Source organism: Micropterus dolomieu, linkage group LG19 (genome assembly GCF_021292245.1).
Source record: "Micropterus dolomieu isolate WLL.071019.BEF.003 ecotype Adirondacks linkage group LG19, ASM2129224v1, whole genome shotgun sequence".
NCBI lineage: Eukaryota > Metazoa > Chordata > Actinopteri > Centrarchiformes > Centrarchidae > Micropterus > Micropterus dolomieu.
Genome location: NC_060168.1, coordinates 19,069,557 through 19,087,040, shown reverse-complemented (window position 1 = coordinate 19,087,040; position 17,484 = coordinate 19,069,557). Strand labels below are relative to the sequence as shown.

General features: G+C 40.1%; 3 protein-coding genes across 4 annotated transcripts in view; 2 read left to right on the top strand and 1 right to left on the bottom strand.

The window, feature by feature from the left end:
- Positions 1-3,411, top strand: part of si:ch211-114c17.1 (pre-mRNA-processing factor 39) — a 10,363-nt gene extending 6,952 nt beyond the window's left edge. The window contains exons 12-15 of the mRNA XM_046029730.1: positions 653-831; positions 960-1,034; positions 1,623-1,794; positions 2,079-3,411. Of these exons, the coding sequence (XP_045885686.1) occupies positions 653-831; positions 960-1,034; positions 1,623-1,794; positions 2,079-2,150 (498 nt within the window). The 3' untranslated portion in view covers positions 2,151-3,411. The remainder of the gene's footprint in view (positions 1-652; positions 832-959; positions 1,035-1,622; positions 1,795-2,078) is intronic.
- A 580-nt stretch (positions 3,412-3,991) lies between these two features.
- ubxn1 (UBX domain protein 1) lies at positions 3,992-8,534 on the bottom strand. 2 transcript variants are annotated; one of them, XM_046029731.1, is made up of 10 exons: positions 8,465-8,534; positions 7,853-7,917; positions 7,668-7,721; positions 7,352-7,479; positions 6,429-6,501; positions 6,006-6,197; positions 5,612-5,663; positions 5,349-5,471; positions 4,817-5,000; positions 3,992-4,648 (listed from the first exon to the last, which is right to left on the bottom strand). In XM_046029731.1, exons 2-10 carry the CDS (start codon positions 7,909-7,911, stop codon positions 4,608-4,610), a joined length of 906 nt encoding a protein of 301 aa, XP_045885687.1. In that variant the 5' UTR covers positions 7,912-7,917; positions 8,465-8,534; the 3' UTR covers positions 3,992-4,607. The 2 variants fall into 2 exon arrangements, with proteins under 2 accessions (XP_045885687.1, XP_045885688.1); XM_046029732.1 differs by lacking the exon at positions 8,465-8,534 and adding an exon at positions 8,129-8,346.
- Positions 8,535-13,792: 5,258 nt separating this feature from the next.
- The window catches only part of ehd1a (EH-domain containing 1a), a 17,911-nt gene continuing 14,219 nt past the window's right edge, over positions 13,793-17,484 (top strand). Inside the window, exon 1 of the mRNA XM_046030707.1 lies at positions 13,793-14,578. Coding sequence (XP_045886663.1) covers positions 14,190-14,578 — 389 coding nt within the window. The 5' untranslated portion in view covers positions 13,793-14,189. The remainder of the gene's footprint in view (positions 14,579-17,484) is intronic.

Below are 17,484 nucleotides of genomic sequence, written 5' to 3'. Positions count from 1 at the left end.
GCTGCTGACCAACTTTATGGAGATCCAGATTTCATTTTCCAACAGGACTTGGCACCTGCACACAGTGCCAAAGCTACCAGTACCTGGTTTAAGGACCAAGGTATCCCTGTTCTTAATTGGCCAGCAAACTCACCTGACCATAACACTATAGAAAATCTATGGGGTATTGTGAAGAGGAAGATGCGATACGCCAGACCCAACAATGCAGAAGAGCTGAAGGCCACTATCAGAGCAACCTAGGCTCTCATAACACCTGAGCAGTGCCACAGACTGATCGACTCCATGCCACGCCACATTGCTGCAGTAATTCAGGCAAAAGGAGCCCCAACTAAGTATTGAGTGCTGTACATGCTCATACTTTTCATGTTCATACTTTTCAGTTGGCCAACATTTCTAAAAATCCTTTTTTTGTATTGGTCTTAGTTAGTATTAGTTGTCAGTTTTAATCATCACAATTAAATGAAATAAACATTTGAAATATATCAGTCTGTGTAATGAATGAATATAATATCCAAGTTTCACTTTTTGAATGGAATTACTGAAAGAAATCAACTTTTTGATGATATTCTAATTATATGACCAGCACCTGTACATAAGGCATGTTGTAACTCTACTTTTACTTGCCTCCGTCTCTCCATGTGTCCTCCCTCAGGATAATGATAAACTGCACATGAACCTGTTGGAGCTGGAGGTGTCGGGGGACACCTCAGCAGAGGCGGTGCAGGAGTGCGTGACACGAGCCCTGGCAGCCCCCCTCGACCCGCACACCAAGATCCTCTTCTCACAGAGAGGCCTGCAGTTTGCCGAGGACTACAGCAACTCTATCCAGAGGTCAGAGTTCAACAGAAGTCTTATTATAAATATTTAAAATCCAATTGGTTACGTAAACCCTGATGGTACCTAAACATAATCATCTTACTGTTGGTCATTGTCTTACCTGACCTGTCTGTCCTCTGCAGCGTGCTGTCTGTCTATGAAGAGCACCAGAAACTGCTGAAGGAGCTGGGTGGAACAAAGAGAGGAGCAGAGAACAGGTGAGAGGGGAAGAAGCAACCAACTCAAAGTTAAATTGATCAAGTTCAGAAGGAACATTTATTTTTCATAACATAAAATAGCTTATGGTTGCTATGGTGTCACAAGTAGTATTTTGTTTGATCCCCTTGTTGTCACAAAATAATCAATTAACACATCTGTAATTGTAATGATAGCAACATACATCCAATAACTCATTCATGTGTTTAATGTATGTACACGTTAGCTTTGTAGCCTGGGAACATCATGCTCGCTTCTATTATAATGAGAGGAATGAAAAATCTCAATCTTAACAGACTTTTTGTCTATTATTAAATCTTAGAATCACTTTTTTTCTTCATTCAATTAAATCTGCCAGCAGTGTAAAATAAGTTTATTTTTGACATCCGTCAACAACAACATCAACATCATCTCATTGATACTAGTGCCATCTGCCTTAGTGACAATGGTTTATGTCCCCTAACCGAGATAATCATTTTAAGACAAAAAAACCCTTGAAATCTGCATTGATGTTTTTTTATTTTTTTATGCTGTGTAAATAAAATCTGCACTGAAATATAAATATATATAATTTTTTTTTTTTTTTTAAGGGACGATGACTCAGAGACGCTGAGCAAAAGTGACGACGGATCTGCTGTTGCTGTGTCTGCACAAGTCCCACCTACCATGCCGCATGTCCCCATCACCACACCCCCTCCTCCCGTAATGGGCGCCGACATGAGCGCACAGGCTGGCTACGGGGGTTACGGAAGCTGGTACCAGGTAGGATTTGAGATTTAAACACTTACAGCAAATGTTTTTTAATAGAAGATGATTGTTTTAGATGAAAAATTTTGGAAATCCATATATGAACCAATATGGCTCTAATGATTTAAAGGCAGTTAAATTACCTTTGCATAGTGGGTTTTATTGAGGTCCAAATACGTAATAAAATTGTTTAATGTAAAGTAAACTGATGCTATAGTAAAGGTAGGGTGTACTATGGTAAAGTATAAAATTACAAAACAAAGCAAAATTATTACCTGTTTGTTGTGATTCTTTTCCAGCAACCACAGTACGGCAGCTATGGCTACCAGAACACCTGGAACTACAACCAGGGCTACTACCCTCCCAGCTAGAGAGGGCAGCAGTGACTGTGACACCAAAAAGGCCACAGGAAGCTGTTTGACCCTGGGTAGCCTCTCAGCTGACCAGCAAACTGTAATACCCAGTCCTGCTGGTCCACCTGCTGAAATAATATCCCAGCATCACTTCCTCTCCGTCCTCGCTCTGCGTTTCTTCGCTGTCCTGGATTTGTTTTAATAAGGGACTGCAGTTGAGCTCTTTTCAACATGTCCTGTCATTTCAGTGTTGGTTCTGAGGGACAGGTGGAAAGATGATGAAAGGAATCGGTGAAGCCCAGTACATCAGTGTCTCTCCATTTTAATCAGAAATATTTTTATATTTGTTTGCAAGCCAACCCCTTTGCTCCAGTTTTAAAGTCATCCAGTCTATCCAACTTTACAGCAGACATTTTGTACCATTCCAGAGTAGGCTATTTGTTGTTTTTTCTAATGTATATAAAGGTGTTTTATAGTGTGTCACAACAGAGCCGTTTTGTGTTGTGTGTCTTTTGCTCTTCCTTCCATAATGAGGGGAGAAATAATCAACTGTCACACTCATTAATTATAAAACTCTTGGCCTCTGTCCTGCTCATATCTGCAGCAGCGTTTTCTGTTCATCACTGCATTGCCTCTAGTCTCACATTAGAAGGAATTTTAAGAGAATCTCATTGACACAGGATCAGCTAGTGTTAGTGCGAGAGTCGCATAGCCAGCAGCTTTCAGAGGCTGCAGTCATCTTGAATATCAAATTAAGAACCCGGCTCTACTTGTTCCCTTTCATATTAAAACTTGGAAGTCCTTTAGGGTGCTACCACCTGGGAATAAAAGTCCATTAAACTCACATAATTGGGCAAGTGCTCACATTTTCGTCTTAAACGCTCATTGGCAACAGTCCAATTATACACAAGTGTTTTGGGCCCTGGTCAGGCCTTTCTCACAGCAGACATTTTGACATGTCGTAGCAGGAAGAGCTCAAGTCTTCCTAACATTAACGACGGCTCTCTTCTCTTCAGTTGTCCCAGTAAGTGATGGGAGTGTGACAGTAAGCCAGCATGGATAATTCCAGGATTGTGAAACTGAAGCAGCCATTTCATTATTTACACCTGTGCTTTTCCTAATGTGACGTGTCAAAATGTCCCCTGAGCGTGTCCTGGCGTTGCAGTTTACTACTTTTTAAAAAAATCCAGTGGGCAGTCCTGAACAGGTGTACTGTAGATGCTTGATAGTCTTTGGCCAATTCCACTTTTACACGGTTCAATAAAATGCCTGAAACTAACCGTGTCACATAACTTTCCATTATGATGAGAATTAAGTTTATTATGGTGTAGGTTACCAAGGTTATAACATTGGCAACATATTTGTACATCAGTTTACATGCAGAAAAGATTTTACAATACATGATAGGATGTTCTATTTTAATAAAATACAAGCAAATGTACTTTGTTGCCTTTTAGTTTATAGTTTACCATTTAGGTGTGCTTCCATGGGAGCTGCCATTGTTGGTTGACGTCATTCAGCTGCTACTCGTGAAGTGAGGGTAGATATTTTTTTCTCAGAATTCACAAGCGGGGTTCATAGTACTTTTTCTATTTTGAGATCGATAACTTCCGAGTTGTCTGGAACGCAGCATTTCCGTAACCCCAAGCTCATTTTGTTCCTACTGAAGACAAACCTGTAAAAATGGGTCACAAATATATAATAAGCTACATAATTTCCTAAAACAGCGTTGTTGTAGTTGTGATATTTTGGGCAACAACGGTGGTCTATGGCACACAACATATCAGGCTTTAGCTACATTAACAGAATCAGTTTATTGTTGGTTTTGGTGTTTTCATGGCAAGAAAAAAAAAAACTCATTTTTACATATGAGTCAGCTTTATTTTAAGTAGATTCTTGGTGATTATGCAAACATAACAGTCAATATATTTTAACTTATAAAAAAAACTAGCAAAGTAGAATGTCACAAAATCAGGAAGATCGTGCGGATTAAATGAAAGGCCCTTTCAGAACCAATTGAGTAGGTCTTGTGTGGTACTTTGCAAGGATCACGTTAAAATGGAAGAATTGTTTTCTTTCGTTTTTTATAATTGTGTTCTAAAGACCATGAAGCAGTATCCCATCAGAAGCCAGCTATCTTCAATTTGTTCTTGAATAAGTAAAAGTCAATATCCATCTCACTGCACACAAACCAAACTATATCAAATGTAATCAATCAAGGCCAGGATGAAATAAGGCATCTCATTCAGTGAGTTAACCATACTGTTTGTTTTTTTCATTTTCACATCTCCAAAACCTAAAAGTAGCTATACACAATGTGAAGACAGTCTCAAACTGCATCTCTCTGCTTTAGTTAAGTTAGCTGGCTTATTGAGTGATACTAAAAAGGTGGGGGCTCTTCTCGGATCATTCAGGTCTCGTGTTGATCCAGTGGAAGTGGTGAGGTAGGCTCACAGAGCAGATCCAATCTTGATCTCACTTTTTGGTAACAACCAGCACAGCTGAAGGCACCAAACCTAAAAAGAAAAAAAGTTGAAAGTCATGAAAAAAGCCAGATACAGCTGCTGAATGATCAGTTTTCGGTCCATACAGAAGGTAAAACAAATACACTGAGAATAAGTTAAAGTATGTATAATACAGTAATGTGATCTATAATCAAGCGTAGTTTCCAGCCCATTGCTCACCTAGTTCTTTGAGGGGCTTCTCCATGTCCAGTTCTGTGTATTCATGACGTGGGTAGGGCGACAGCAGCGCGACTTCCTGACCCTCAGGTGTGTTGCTGTTCATCTGCACGTAGACACGCACTGCCGCCAGCGGCTCCTGAGCCTTGAAGACTGCCGTGATGGTCGAGCCGTCCAGCAGACGTACCTTTTACAGCAAAGAAGTGGAAGAGCAAGGAAATAGCACGTGGGGGGAGGTGCGATGGAGGAGGGAAAGGATGAAGGAGAGAGGGGTTTTTGGCCATCTTTACATTTGATCATTTCATGCCAAAACTGCATATTTTATAAAATATAAATAATGGATACAGTTGAACTTAATGTCTCATATTGAAAATACATCTAAACTAGAGATGGGTCTTGAATATCTTTTAGGTCTATTTACTGTGCTATTTTGATACACAAGTTTGTGACAGACAACAAAGGATGCTAAACATTAATCTGCAATGAGTGCTCTGTGCTTCAGTGTGTGGATGTATGAGTGTAACTGAAGCTGTACCTGTATCCTGGACTCATCATACTCCTTCTTAGTGGGTGGAGGGCCGTGGCTGGTGGGTGACGAGGGGCTGGGCTGGGCAGGTTGGGACGATGCGGCCGTGCTTGGCGGCCCACCGCCTCCAAACTAGATCAGGTAAAATGAAAAAAACAATCATGTAAGTTGTTGTTAGTTCCAGCAGAAGTGGTAATAAAAAGAAAGATGAAGGGAACAGGATAAAAAGGAAACTTTAATAGGACAAGTAACTGTACCAGTGATTGTGTTACCTTTTGTGCTCTCTCCTCCCTGTCTCGTGCTATCTTATCTTTAACCCTTTGCCTGACAGGAATAAAGCAACACAATGATTTATCATTAATTAGCATTTTATACCATCATCTGCTACCCTGATTCATAAAGAATAATGAAGTAGAGTTACAATTGCATTTCAGTCTGATTATCAGGCTTGTAATGTGTATCTTGTGTAAAAGTTCTACCTTCAGCCTCCTTGGAATACATTTCAGAGGGAAGTAAATGTTTTTAGGAAAAGAAAAATAGTGGACAATGTCTCTGGATGTTTAGGTACATCATTTTTCCCTGGTCAAAAATGATAATTACTGTAAGTCCCAGGGCAAATTCTTAAACATCACTATCTGAATAAATGTGTTATAATGAATACTGTACCTCGCCAGTTTGTCCTCCATCTTCTCTCTCCTGCGCTGCTCCGCAAGTTTTTTCATGTCATCGTCCTGTAACTTTTGGCGAATCTGCTGCAGCTCTTGGCCCTGTCTCCTCCGCTGCTTCTCCCGCTCCAACTCTTCTTCCCGCTCTCGCTCTCTTCTCTCCGCCTGCTTCACCCGCATCAGCTCCTCTAGCCTGAAAAACAGACGGCAAACACATTTTTGCCTTGCTTACACATTGAAGAGGTCAGTCTCTCTAACAGGACGATTTCCACATTACGTTTGGCTACAAACACCAAACTAATGGTCACAGATATTTTCAGCTATATCCAAGTGTAGTACAGTAACCTTGTTATGTAAGGAGAAGAAGCTGTGTGTTGCACATACAGTACTGGAGGGATGGTGTCTATAAGGTGTGCACTCTGACCTTCTAACTTGCTCAAGTCTCTCCTCCTCTGTCATTGGCCTCTTTGCACTGCTGCTGTCTCCACCCGCTGTCCCTGAAGCCAAAACAAACGCACATGAGAAAGTGAAAGAAAGAGATAAACAGATATGCACGCACTGTGTGGTATTGAAAGAAAAATAAAAAAAAGCCAACCAATAATTAAAGTTGCATGCTGACATAACAGGCTTGCCTAACCTACACACCTAACACCACAAACCTTAAATGCTCAGTATGGACACAGAAAACCTCCAGCACAAACACTAACAGGGAAACAAACAAAATGAACCGACCACTTGAACCTCCTTGGTGGAGCTAATGACAATGAGAAGAGAAAGCAAAAACTGGAGAAAAAAACAATACACAGAGGAAAAAAAGACAGAAACTAACCAACCGATATAATCAGTGTAAATGAACAACAATTGCCTCTTAATTTATAGATGGAAAATGCATGCTATTGAACAAGTGACTATAAGAGTGGGCCGTATGGATAAAATACTTTTGTCACATTACATGAAATTGTATATTATGTTTTTATATATATAAAAACGTAATATACAATTTCATATATATTTTTTTTTTTTCCAAAAACTGTACATCAGAATGAATATATATATATATACACACACACACACACACATTAAGAAACTGTTTATAGATGTATCGCTCCCAGAGGCATGTGAATTAAATACCTGAAAAAATAAAAAAATGTCATGCCAAAATCATACTGAAAACAATATTGCCCCACAATGTCCTAATATGCTCAGATAGCAAAGGGAGAGCTACAATGGTATAAACGTTTTGTCAGAATATTTAAAGACAGATAGATTTATACTGTCTCATGGTATACATCATTATATTGCGAGACAGAGCCTTTCCAGCCCCCAAAAAGCACAAGACGCCCTGACCTTCAGCGGTGTCTGCTAGTGTTGGTTGTTCTGCGGTAGGCTGGCTGTCTGCTTCTCCTCCCAGGACGTTCCCCACAGGCGGCACGTAAGGCTCATCAATATCTGGGTCATTCTCATGTTCCATTAACCTGAGGAAAGCGCATCGCACAGGAAAGATAAGTGCTCCTGTTGGTTAACAGAATCCAGAATATGCTGGGGCAATCAGTACCACAGAGTGGGGCAAGCTTGACTGTAGCAGTGACGTTCAATGATGACAGATGTCCACCCAGGCAGTTCAACACTAGTATGTTCGTGTCTGTGTGTGTTTCAGGCTCACCAGTCCATGGCTTGTTCTATGCCCTGGTTCCCTGTGTTGGCCACGGCCTTCTCCCTGAAAACATGAGATAAGAGACGCACAGGCTCACTATAATGTAAAACAGTTTTTGAAAGCCGTGAAAGCAGTCTCAAATCTAGGAACTTCATTTTTCTTTTTTATCAGGATCCAGTTTTGGTTTCACTCACGCTCTGTTTCTTTCAAAGCCCATCTCCAGCAGGCTCTCTAGTGTTGTTAGCTCTGCCATTTTCACCTGAAACAGATGCATTCCAGTACATTAACACGCGATTCATCGACTTTTTACATCATGTTACACTGCTGTTAACAGAAGGTAATGGACCCAACACGCTCCTAGCAAACTTAAATTACTATCTAAAGACAATACATTATTTTGCTCAGTTCTGTGTCAATGAGCTACAAAAACAATTCAAGTCAGAACATAATACTACGTGAACAAACATTACATTTTCCTTCCCTGGCAGCCTGACACAATACTTGTGTACCCCTGCTCGCTAGTTGTAGCTGTAAGTTATATCACACGTCTCGTTGTGCTGGTTATGCTGAGTGCCAAAATTAGCATTAATGTGGCTAACGTTCAAATTAGCTTCCAAACTAGCTGGGTAGCCTCACTGGCTAACAAGATTAAAAACGACCCGGGTCTCTCATAAGCTCTCCGTCGCTTTAGCTATTAATGGCTGTTTGTATGTTATATGTAAAGGCACAAAGACATGTTATTTTATTTATCACAGAGTTAATATCAGATAATATACTAATGGAGACAACGTTAGTTAGCTACTCACACGTCAGTCAACACCGCTTCAACAGAACGGGAACCTACATAGGTCAAACAGAGCAGGATGAGAATAGCGATTTTTTCCCCGTGCTCTTCAGTGCTATTTTAGAATCTCTTTTCTTTGAGGTTTAACGAAAACTGTCATCCATAGTGTTGCAGGAAGAATTTCAGATATTTAATTTATTCAACAAACAACTACAGACCCCTCTGTTCTTGTGTCATCACCTTCACCTTTAAATCTAAATACTTCCAACTTCCACCTACTTTAAATACAAGCTTTCATAGGTTCATCTCTGATGTGAATTAGTCTCATATTACTAACATCCTAAAACTCTACAAACTCTGACTGCAGTCTATAATGTATGTAGGCAACTGTCTGACACCCACCAAATCCTATCTAATGGAACTTGACAATATTCAGGTATTTTTCGTGGAAACTCACTTGTTCTTGCACCTGTAACTCTGCTGAAATGGAGTACAAATATTAAGAATGATTTTATTCAGCAGTGTAAGTAAACTGAGTAAGGGAGAGCGTGTGTAAGTTGTCACACTGCTCATAACTCCAACACTAGAGGCTCTATGTAAAAAATCAAATAGCCATTTTGTGTGACTTCTTTTTCTATGTACAACTTCCTGTTCACATGTGGTCAAGGTCCCTCTATTCTGATTTTATTTAATTTTATAATTTTTTGCTTCAAAAGTAAAACATTTGCACTTTACATTTTATGTATTCCAACCTTATTAGGTATGAATGTTCAAAATGATAACTTTGCACAAAGTAGAGGAGACAATAATGTGTCTTTTGATACTTCAGCTGAAGTGCTATGTTAAGCTGACCTTGAGATTTAGCCAACATTAGCACACATGTCAGTTTGGGGCAAGTTGTCACATGTGATTACTTGCCCCAGTACAAATAATACATGGACCATGCTCAAAAAACTATGTGAAATTGTGTAATTACCTCTGACACTAGTATTAAATGATACTGTAGATAGAATATTTTACTCTGTAGTTTACTGCAGCAGCCATATGCCTGGACAAGACTGAATTCATGACAGAGTATATACGGTCTTATACCGTAGGCATGTAGTATGTTAGTAGATACAAACACACACACTACATGATCCATTTAATTTAGTTAGGCAACAAGGGTTATAGAGAAATAAGCTTGTAATTGCAAAGAGGAATGTGTTTTTGAGGGAAGGAAGAAAATTATCAACAGAAGACAGAGAATGGCAGTACACCACCTGACATAATGTTAAAGGCAGTCAGGCAGGTGAAGTTGAAGAACAAATCAATCAGAAGTACACCTAAGGATTCTGACATAAACTGCTGACATCTCTTTTGGCCTCATCTATGTGGAGCCATTTTCATGCAGTATTCGAAAGAAGACTTGATTTAAGTGTGTGAAGTGCAAAAAATGGGCCTGCGATGCTTGCACCTCAGGCCAGGCAATTTATGTGTGCCAAATCTGTGACTCTAAACACATGTCTGATTAGTCAGATGCATATGTACGTCGTACAAAAATGTACATTGTTGCATTAGTGTGTTTAAACACCACATCTGTTTAGTTAAGAAGTTATACATTTAAGCAAGTTATCTGCAGCATTACATTGAATTACCATAGATCTATTTGCACTCCAGAGAACGTTTGATTTTAAAGTTCAAAGAGGTTGTCCCACTTAATGTGTGCTCTGCCAACATTTTTGTTTTGAATTAAATTATTTATTTTCCAAATTCTCTAGGCTTGATTGTTGATTGATTTTACTTTTAGTTCTGGTTACAATTTGAAATTGAAATCAGTATTCACAATTAAGTGTTCTAACTGTTTGATAATCCAGTGTGACAACTTACCCTATGTAGTGTGACAATTTACCTGCCGATGGGGCAAATTGTCACAAGTGCACACTCTCTATTCAACAGTCTACAGCTCCGTAATGAGATAAGATATGAATATATAATGAATACAAAACTTCTGCCCAAGACTTCATTCTTTCATTTGGTAAGAAGTATGTCTTTATCTAATTTTGGAAAATGTGACAGTAGCAGGAGGAAGATATGACACACTGAATGAAAGTATGAGGAGGATGTTTGAAGTGCTTCGAGCTCTGATGGATGGTGTCTCTCATTGGCTGCTCTTCATCTTGCATGATTGGATGCCATCCTCATGTGTCTGTGGGTGTTTAAACACAATGCAATTTGCTGACTTTTATGAGCAGGTTGGGTCTGTTACATATTTACAGTAAGTGTAATGATTAATTTTATTCTCTCCCCCACGCAGTCTTAAGCAGCCCTCATCCACGAGTCCACCATTACTCACAGACTTCTGTCTCAGCCTGCTCACTTCACTGACTTCCCTCCTCTTTTAAAAGCTCACCCACTAGCTGTTTTTCTCTCGTGCTTACCATTTATTTGTTTGGCTTGCTTTTCCTCGCACTTTCATGTGGTTATTTCTGTTCTCCATTTTTGAATGAATGACTGAATTGAGCCTCATTTGCCGTTTTTACTTGGTGAGTATGAACCCTTTATATACTACATTTTAATGTGGCTAATGAACTAAAAATTAGCTATCAAAGAAGCTTTTATATTTCATCATACAATCAACTAGTCACTGGAAGTGCATTCATGTTCTCTGATCAGTGAAAAGTCAATAACTGATCATCCTATGGGCAAATTTGCAACCTCATGTGAAGTAAACCAAATGGCTGCAAAGACATAGATATTCAAAAAATGGTAAAAAGCTCCTGATGAAATCATTGGTTCATTCTGTAAATTAAGTTAAATTGATTGTGTTTACCATGCATTACCATGCAATGATTATTAGCACAGACAGAATTAAAATCCTTGTACCTCTTATATCTGTCTCAACCAACTGTTTTCAGGGGGAATCTTAAGACTGACTGAAATATAATCTGTAGATTTTGACTCTGAAGTTACCCTAACTCTTGTCAACAGGGTGAGAGTGAAGATGTCCAGTAGTATTGAGTCAAGCCTGCATGATAAAAATATGGTACTTCTTCTCAAACTTGATTTTCTGTCAAAGCATTGACCAGATCAGATTCTCTGGCAAGACTTGAAATTAATGTGCTTTCATCATTTATTCACATTTGAGTGCTGAGATTCACAGATTCTCTGATAACACTTTCATAGTGGATTTGTCCAGTAAAAAGCTGAGTCTGCAAAGTTGAAGGAGATAATAGGGGTGAAGGTCTATTTAGGCTACCCTTAAATTGCTTTACAGCCCTGTTTTTTTTTTATGGAAGGAGAGCGTTAAGGGTCAAAGCTCATTTGGGATAAGTTAAGAGAGATTGTGGGGAACTAAGTAGAGGAGATGCACACAAGGAAAAAATGCACACTCGTGTTTACAACTTGTGTTCAAACCCATATCAATGCCTATACATAAAAGATAAAAAATGTTACAATTGGACTAAAGGCTAAAATTCATTCACTGGGACGGCACTCTCTCCTGACTCCTAGCACACTTTGATTGAGTGAATGAATGATTTTATTGGTGTCATAAGGGTCGCATGTTTCTCAGAAACAGTAAAAACCAAGATCAGGAGACATAAGGCTATGGTGGAGGATATTTTTATTAGGTGTGGGTGGTTTTATCACACAAGGGCCCAGATAACAAAGTATGCAGTAAAAGGATTTTGTTTCTTATTGTGAGTTAAGCCCAACCAAAAGAGGGCAGCATTACTTCATATGTGTGATTCTTCACATGGTGTCATGTATCTCAAATATGTTGCAATATGAAATTCTTATCTTTGAACCCCTGATGCAATCCGACAGTTTAAGGGTATTGTAACAATCATCTGGTTGTAGCCTCAGCTGGGGACTTGAACAATTCACAATCCATACAACACACATGTCAAAGGCCAGAGGAGCGTGTTTAATGTGCATTTTAAATTGTTAAATTAGTATAATCACATCTGGGAAAAAAACAGTTTTTGCTCACTTAATATAGGCTATATTTCTAAACAATTAAAGTAACCTCCAGCAATTTGTCTCATTGAATAGTAGAAGTCAGCAGAAAACTATACAACCAATATTGTGGTGAAATGAATAGGACCACCACCATGTTCTCATGATCTGCATGCGCCGTTAGCTGTACTGTTTCTGTGGGTCTCACCAGCTGTAACAGCATCTCCATATGGAAAAACTCTGGCTTCCAGTGGAGCTGCTGTTATCTGTGGAGGGACACCTCTTGTCATCGGAAAACTGCTGGGACTCTCTGTAGCTTACAGTTCACACATGTGACTTCCAAAAGTTAATGGGTTGTGTACATTAACGTCTATTATATTTGTTGTTTTTCCATTCTGTGCCATTTTTATGCTTATTTCTGTGCAGGTTGCTCTTTTCAATAAAATTTTATTGACCCCTTAAATCCTGTATACCTGTCTTTCTGTTTCTTTATTGTGCTGTTTGTACAGAGAAAACACAAACACCTCACCTTATCATTATCATTATTGTGTGTGTGTGTGTGTGTGTGTGTGTGTGTGTGTGTGTGTGTGTGAGAGAGTGTGAGAGAGAGAGAGAGAGAGAGAGAGTGCTTTATGTGTGTGCAATCCATATAAAGTAGCTGTCTGAAATCAAAATCAAAATCAAAAATACATACACCATGAATAGAAGGAACACTTTTTCCTGCAAAGTGAAAACAAAACTGAAAATGAATGTAGGTCTCTTTGTGACCATATCTGTGTTCAACTATATATAGCAATTTGAAATTAAACCCAAAACCACATATGTATGTGAAAGTGACATAATATCTTAAAACATTACTGGAAGTTTCACTAGCATTAGTGCATGAATGCTGTCAATAAATGTCCATAGGCTATAGGTCAAGACATAGTATATCAGAAACAAATGAAATATATAACGATGTCATACTGACATAATGGCACCATAAAAGACAGGTACAGAATAGAATATTTGTGAGAGGATGTTTATGTTAAGACAAAAAATGGATATATGTATTTTTATCTTACTATAATAAAAGGTCATGTGTGTTATTCTGTTGAAACCCACGAAACAATAGAGCTATTCGGTGTCAGAATATAAACTTTTCTGAGGCTCAAAACAGAAACTCCCAAACTGAAAATGGTGAAAAATACACAGTAAAATACAAACAACGCTGAAAATGAATGAAACATTGTGACTATTTTAACGTGAAGGATTGTGCAAATAAAGACAATTCTGATCAATTGTGGAATTTAAAGTTGGGGAGCATAAACATACACGAATATAAACTATATTGGAGACTACACTGGCTGTCATTGTTGAGGCTTTTATTGTGAAAAAAGGTTATGTTTCCGGTATCTGTGTGCCAGCCTTCTTTGGTGGGGTTCACTAACTGACAGCGTGTTGCTAAGTGAGTTAGCTAACCGTTTAGATGAGGTGTAACGGTTGTACGGTCACATTTGTGTAGCAGTACACTATATATAGCTACCTAGAGCTAACCTAAGTATTTATAGTGGAGTGTAGTTGGCTATTTTACGTTAGCTAACGTCAGATAAAGAGAGAGTCGTCCCTAAATGAGTGAGTCGTAGTGTGTGACTAGCTAGCGAAGAGGAGGGTGGGGACAAAAACTTCCAAAACCTCGCCCAGCCGTTGCTTCACTCCAGCAGGCAGCTACTCTCTTGACGGTGTGAGAGATCCACACCACTAAACCAGATACTTATTCAAGGGTAGACTGACACAGTTGTGTCAACCAAGGCCAAAAAACAGTAACCATGTTCAGAAAAAACTTGAAGAAGGATCCTGAGCTGTTTCAGAACGTGTCGGAGGGGCTGCGACGGCTTTACAGGACCAAACTGTTCCCGCTGGAGGACACGTATCGATTCCACGACTTCCACTCTCCTGCTCTCGAAGATGCCGACTTCGACAACAAGCCCATGGTCCTCCTGGTGGGTCAGTACTCTACCGGAAAAACCACCTTCATCCGGCACCTCATGGAGCAGGACTTCCCCGGTATGCGGATTGGCCCCGAGCCGACCACGGACTCTTTCATCGCGGTGATGCACGGTGAACAGGAGGGGGTGATACCGGGTAATGCTCTGGTTGTCGACCCCAAGAAGCCCTTCCGCAAACTCAACGCCTTTGGCAACGCGTTCCTTAACAGGTAAACCCAGTGCCGAGTGCCCAGACCCCATTAAAGAGCTTACACAGAACAATGTGAAAAATGTAATACACTAGGATTAGGGCCACAAGAGACCCACAGTTATGTATTAAGGCGCGAATGAAATGAATATATGTCGCGCCAATGCCATGCTGGTCTTGAAACGTCAAGAGTTAATACAGCTGTGTGTTAAAAACCTGTCATAACACCGCACTACCCGTGATTTAAATGCCCTCCCTACAGGTTCTTACATGTAGCACACTTTTTCTCGAGGTAAAATCACAGTAATGTGCTCTTGCACAATGTTCCCAGCAGTCTCAGGGCCAAGTGTGCGTGAGAGTTTTCTCTCTGTCATCATCCCCAGAGAATGCGGGTGTTTAGTGTCAATAGCTTGGTGAAAGAACCACCCTGTGTATGGCAAAGCAGAGAACAGGAAGGTGCTTTCCATCACCTTATACCACCTGACAAGGAAGCCCTTTACTGACAGTTTACATTAGCCCTTGCCACTCTTCAGGCTCTCCTTCCTAAAAGCACCTGGCAGAGTCACTGGAGACAGATCGTTTTGTCCCAACCTCACAGCGTGGGCCCCTTGAGCATAGAAATACTTGCTTGTGATGCCTTTAGGCAACAAGCTGACCTTGTCTTATCCTTGAATGTCATTGCCATAAGTTTTGTCCCCCCACCCCATATATATGTTACTTCATATATGTGTTACTTCATCAAGGCTGAATGAATCTTATCACATAGGGTTAAAGGTTTTGGTGTGACTGTCTTCCTTGTAGTATTGTAACGCTGAGTCAGCAGATGTTTCACTAAGGTTATACTTAGGGTGTCAGTACAGTCAGCTCATTGGAGTCTGATCCACATGACTAATAATCTAGTCAGTCTGAGGAAACTTCCAGATCAATTCCCAAAGTTTAATGAATCAATCAGAGTGACGCTTCAGCCAGATGTCAAAAAACTTTCTCATGGCCAAAAAAAAAAAAAACTCAAATGACTCTGATTGCTCAGGTGGGCAAACACCTGTCTAAAGCAGCAGCAAAATAAAAGCAAAAGAGGAAGTTAAACAAATGGTATAGAGAGAAATCCTGACCGGTGGTGTGCTTTTAAACAAGGAGAGAGCAAAGAAGGACTGCTGAAAGACTGCCAGCGTTTCTTAAAGTCAGAGTGCAAGGTGAGACAGCACAAGCAGGGTGCTATGAGTCACAGCCAGTGTGATGCTGCTTGCGGAAAGCTAAAACACCTTAATGCAATCTATTGTGTGAGGATTTGTGATGACATCAGATGACTAACATCCGAATGTTGCTGGTATCAACCAGCTGGCTTTATAGAGGACATGCGTATACCCTCTCTACCCAGTAAGCCAGTGTGATGTCACCCTGCACAGGAAAATCCAACCAGACGGACGGGCAAATACAAATGACTGTCGTGATCTTAATCTGTTATTAGCTTCAGATTATCAAGTGGGTTGTGTAGCCGCATGCTGGTTTAGTACAAACACTCAAGGTGACACTTCCCCAGTATTTCCCATTGTCCACTGAGATCCTTTCCTTCAATTATGTGGCGTCAGTGTTTGTGTTATCTTGCATGAGCGCAAGCTTCTGGCAAACTGCATCAGTCAAACTCAGAAAGTGAAGCCATGCAGTTCAGATAACTCTTTTTAAAAGTGCATGGGGTGTTGGGACTTCACAGGCCACTATTCACCCCGCTGGAGTTTATTACAGACTTGAGTGGAAACCAGATAAGATTGTGTATAAACAAAGGCTATTGTCCATTGTAGCATCATTTGTCAAACTGTTGGACACAATCCTGTGATATTATGGGACTTGTGTGTCTCTTTGAATTCGGTCTGCATCTTTGTCTCAGAGGCATATTCATGCTTGAGGAGTCATGCCTTGGCTTAGGGAAAGCTCACATGATCATACGTAGCAGAATATGTGTGTATATGGCAATAGAAGGTGCATTACCTCTCTAAACCTCTCTGTGTATATGTAGGGCTAATATATAATCAATCAGATGTGATAACATGTAGCCTAGAGCAGGCCCACAAACTTCTGTAAGGAACCAGATCCAGATGAACATTTGGAACTGGGCTGTTTTTGGCTCACACTGTGCCAGTTTTCCACTTTCCTCTCAGGAGGCTAAAAGTATTTTGGATTCAACTGTTGGTTGTTTGAATGGGTTTTTACTCATAAAAGCAGGTAGGCGGTATCAAAGATCAGTAATGACTGATTTAAAGGTGGAGGAGAAGATACTGCGTCAGAGGAGTACACAGGGCTTTGGTCAGTGTGTTGGCAGTTCCACTGTTTAGGTTTTTAACCATAGTAATTCACCATGCAGATTAGCCTTTAACTACCATCCTCAGATAGGACTTACCATCAGTATAATCAGTTATTTATGAAGAGAGTAAACAGAAATCAGTCATGAGACCCATGCACCTACAGTTGGCTCTTGGATTTGGTAAACCCAAAAGGATACCTTGCCAATTTTTCCATCTTTTTTGTTTTGTACCAGCCTGGTTTCAGATTTCATTCCTTTGCATGTGTACTGATTTGTACGAAAGTCTGTATCATACATGTTTCCATAAAAGTAACCCACATAAGTACTTCTCTTCCACCTCCACAAAAACATGCACATTGTTTAGCTTTTGTTCCTTTCTAGTTAAATGCCACTGCAGTCAGAAGACCTCTGTGTGTTTGTGCTGCCTGTAAGCCATTAGTTAGTAAAACCAGAGTCAGCAAAGTTTAAGTTCCACACTGGCCCACCCTGGCCTATCCTGTCCCGCTTTGTCCTGTCCTGCTCATGGCCTGTTATTCCAGGACACTGACTCTGCACTTTGCCGAGATAGGGTACGGCCTTATAGAGCAGGAAACAAACAAATACACATGAGGATAAGTATAGGTGTGTGT